This window comes from Nerophis lumbriciformis, linkage group LG33 (genome assembly GCF_033978685.3).
Source record: "Nerophis lumbriciformis linkage group LG33, RoL_Nlum_v2.1, whole genome shotgun sequence".
Classification (NCBI taxonomy): Eukaryota; Metazoa; Chordata; class Actinopteri; order Syngnathiformes; family Syngnathidae; genus Nerophis; species Nerophis lumbriciformis.
Window position 1 is genome coordinate 20,670,001 of NC_084580.2, and position 2,482 is coordinate 20,672,482.

The following is a 2,482-nucleotide window of genomic DNA, read 5'->3' on the forward strand; positions in this document are numbered from 1 at the left end:
CGTTATATGAGGCATAAATAACCAACTGGTATGTTAACGTAACATATTATGGTAAGAGTCATTCAAATAACTATAACATATAGAACATGCTATACGTTTACCAAACAATCTGTCACTCCTAATCGCTAAATCCCATGAAATCTTATACGTCTAGTCTCTTACCTGAATGAGATAAATAATATTATTTGATATTTTACGCTAATGTGTTAATCATTTCACACATAAGTCGCTCCTGAGTATAAGTATAAACTATGAAAAAAAACTGCGACTTATAGTCCGAAAAATACGGTGTATATATATACACACCGGTATATATTTATTTTTTTTAAACTGTTTTTAGGGTGGCGCTCACCCTTTGGAGCAGTGGTCCCCAACCACCAGTCTGTTTGCTACCGGGCCGCAGACAAACATTAAATAATTTATAAACGGCTGCATTATATATATATATATCAAAACAATATCGGTATCGGATCGGGAGTGCAAAAACCTGGATCGGGACATCCCTATTTCATACATTGACATCTTTCAGCAAAAATCAACAGGATGTTGGCAATTCCCCCTTCAAAACAAAAGTCTACTAAAAACAGTCACTTTTGCCTCTTTGAGCTGTAATTTGACCCCCTTAACATGCTTCAAAACTCACCAAACTGGACACATACATCAGGACTGGCAAAAATTGCGATCTAATAAAAAAAAAACAACAACCCCAAAACTCAAAATTGCGCTCTAGCGCCCCCTAGGACGAAAACACAAGACAAAACTGCTCCTAGGAAGAAAACTCAAGACAAAACTGCCTGTAACTTCCAGTAGGAAAGTCTTAAGAGACATGAAACTTACTTAGACCTACATTTCATATATTGACAACCCCCAGCAAAAATCAACAGGAAGTTTGCAATTCCCCCTTCAAAACAAAAGTTTTGTAAAAACCAGTCACCTTTTTTTAACATTATCTCCTCTGAGCGCGTTTGTCGTGTCAGCTTCAAACTAGCACAGGAGAGAGATTGAACCCTTCTGATTAAAAGTTGACTAAAGAGTTTTAATTACTGCTCCGGTTTGGATTTTATGTGCTGTCAAAGTCGGTCCCGTCCATCGCTGCTTGCAGCTTTAATTCATTTTAAATTACCTTTCAAATGTCTATTCTTGGTGTTGGCTTTTATTAAATACATTTCCCCCAAAAATGCGACTTATATGTTTTTTTCCTTCTTTATTATGCATTTTCGGCCGGGGCGACTTATACTCCGAAAAATACGGTACCGGGTACTTAAAACTTTTTAATTTGAACTATAATGTTCTTAAAACACAACACTAAAACATCACACAATTACCACTGATTAACATTCGTTTATTATTTTTATTTTACAAAAACCACTCTATACCATTTTAAATTTGTATCAAATTGGACACAGTCGGTCACAAAATATTATTTTAATGTTATTTGTAGTAACACAACATAATGAAATACAGAGAAATATCCATCCATCATGTTATTTCTAAACATAAAAAGGACATTTGTATTGAATTCACATTCTTTATCATTTTAAAAGCTATCTTTAATGTTGAAATTATTTGCTGGTCTAAAAAAAACTCACAAAAAGTCAATATGTATTTTTCTCTCTTATAAAAATCATTTATTGCAACACACCGAGTGAGCGCCACAAAATACAGTAAATTGGATACCGTATTTTTCAGACTATAAGTCGCACCTGAGTATAAGTCGCACCCCCGGCCAAACTATGAAAAAAACTGCGACTTATAGTCCTAAAAATACGGTACATCATTGTTGCTTGTGACTGTTTTATGTGCAAAAAAAGAGATTAAGTCTTTGCTTTTTATGTTTGCTAATAAATTGTCTCCCCCGTTTTGTTATTTGCAGGCAGTCCGCTGCACCCACAGCCTGGAGGTTCCTCTCAGTGACCGAGGCAGGCTGCTGGTTTCCCACGAATATATTCACTTCCTCACCCAGACGGCCAATCAAAAGATGGAGGACAATTTAAAACGGATTGAAAGGTCAGTCTTCTGTCGTTTACTCAAGAGCCATTTTGAGTCCAAATCTTGCACTTTAATGTCAATTTTGTAGGTTTTATCAAACCATCCGGACGACGTTAACAACTAAGGAGCAACAGAAAGTCCCGCAGGATTCCGCCGCACTTGCGTTACGACAACCCCCTTTCATGGGTACGGACACAGACGACAAGCTGGAGAAGGAAAGAAATCAAGCGTGTGAACAATGAATGACTGGATTTGTTTTGACGTCGTTAAAATTGTGCCTGTCATTCACAACCCTGATGTAACACACCAGGATTAGTCCTTTTTGTGCATTCTAAATCGTAAAAAACTGCCAGCAAGAGGAATGAAGGTAACGGGGATACGATTTAATCTGTGTATAAAACATACTTGCCAACCTTGAGACCTCCGATTTCAGGAGGTGGGGGGAGGGGGTTGGGGGTGTTCGTGGTCGGGGTGGGAGGGGGCGTGGCTAAAA

At 37.7% G+C, this 2,482-nt stretch overlaps 1 protein-coding gene across 1 annotated transcript in view; it reads left to right on the plus strand.

The window, feature by feature from the left end:
* tyw3 (tRNA-yW synthesizing protein 3 homolog (S. cerevisiae)) overlaps nucleotides 1–2,265 on the plus strand; it is a 15,549-nt gene extending 13,284 nt beyond the window's left edge. Inside the window, exons 5-6 of the mRNA XM_061928780.1 lie at nucleotides 1,874–2,007; nucleotides 2,078–2,265. Coding sequence (XP_061784764.1) covers nucleotides 1,874–2,007; nucleotides 2,078–2,231 — 288 coding nt within the window. The 3' untranslated portion in view covers nucleotides 2,232–2,265. The remainder of the gene's footprint in view (nucleotides 1–1,873; nucleotides 2,008–2,077) is intronic.
* The last annotated feature ends 217 nt before the right edge of the window (nucleotides 2,266–2,482 follow it).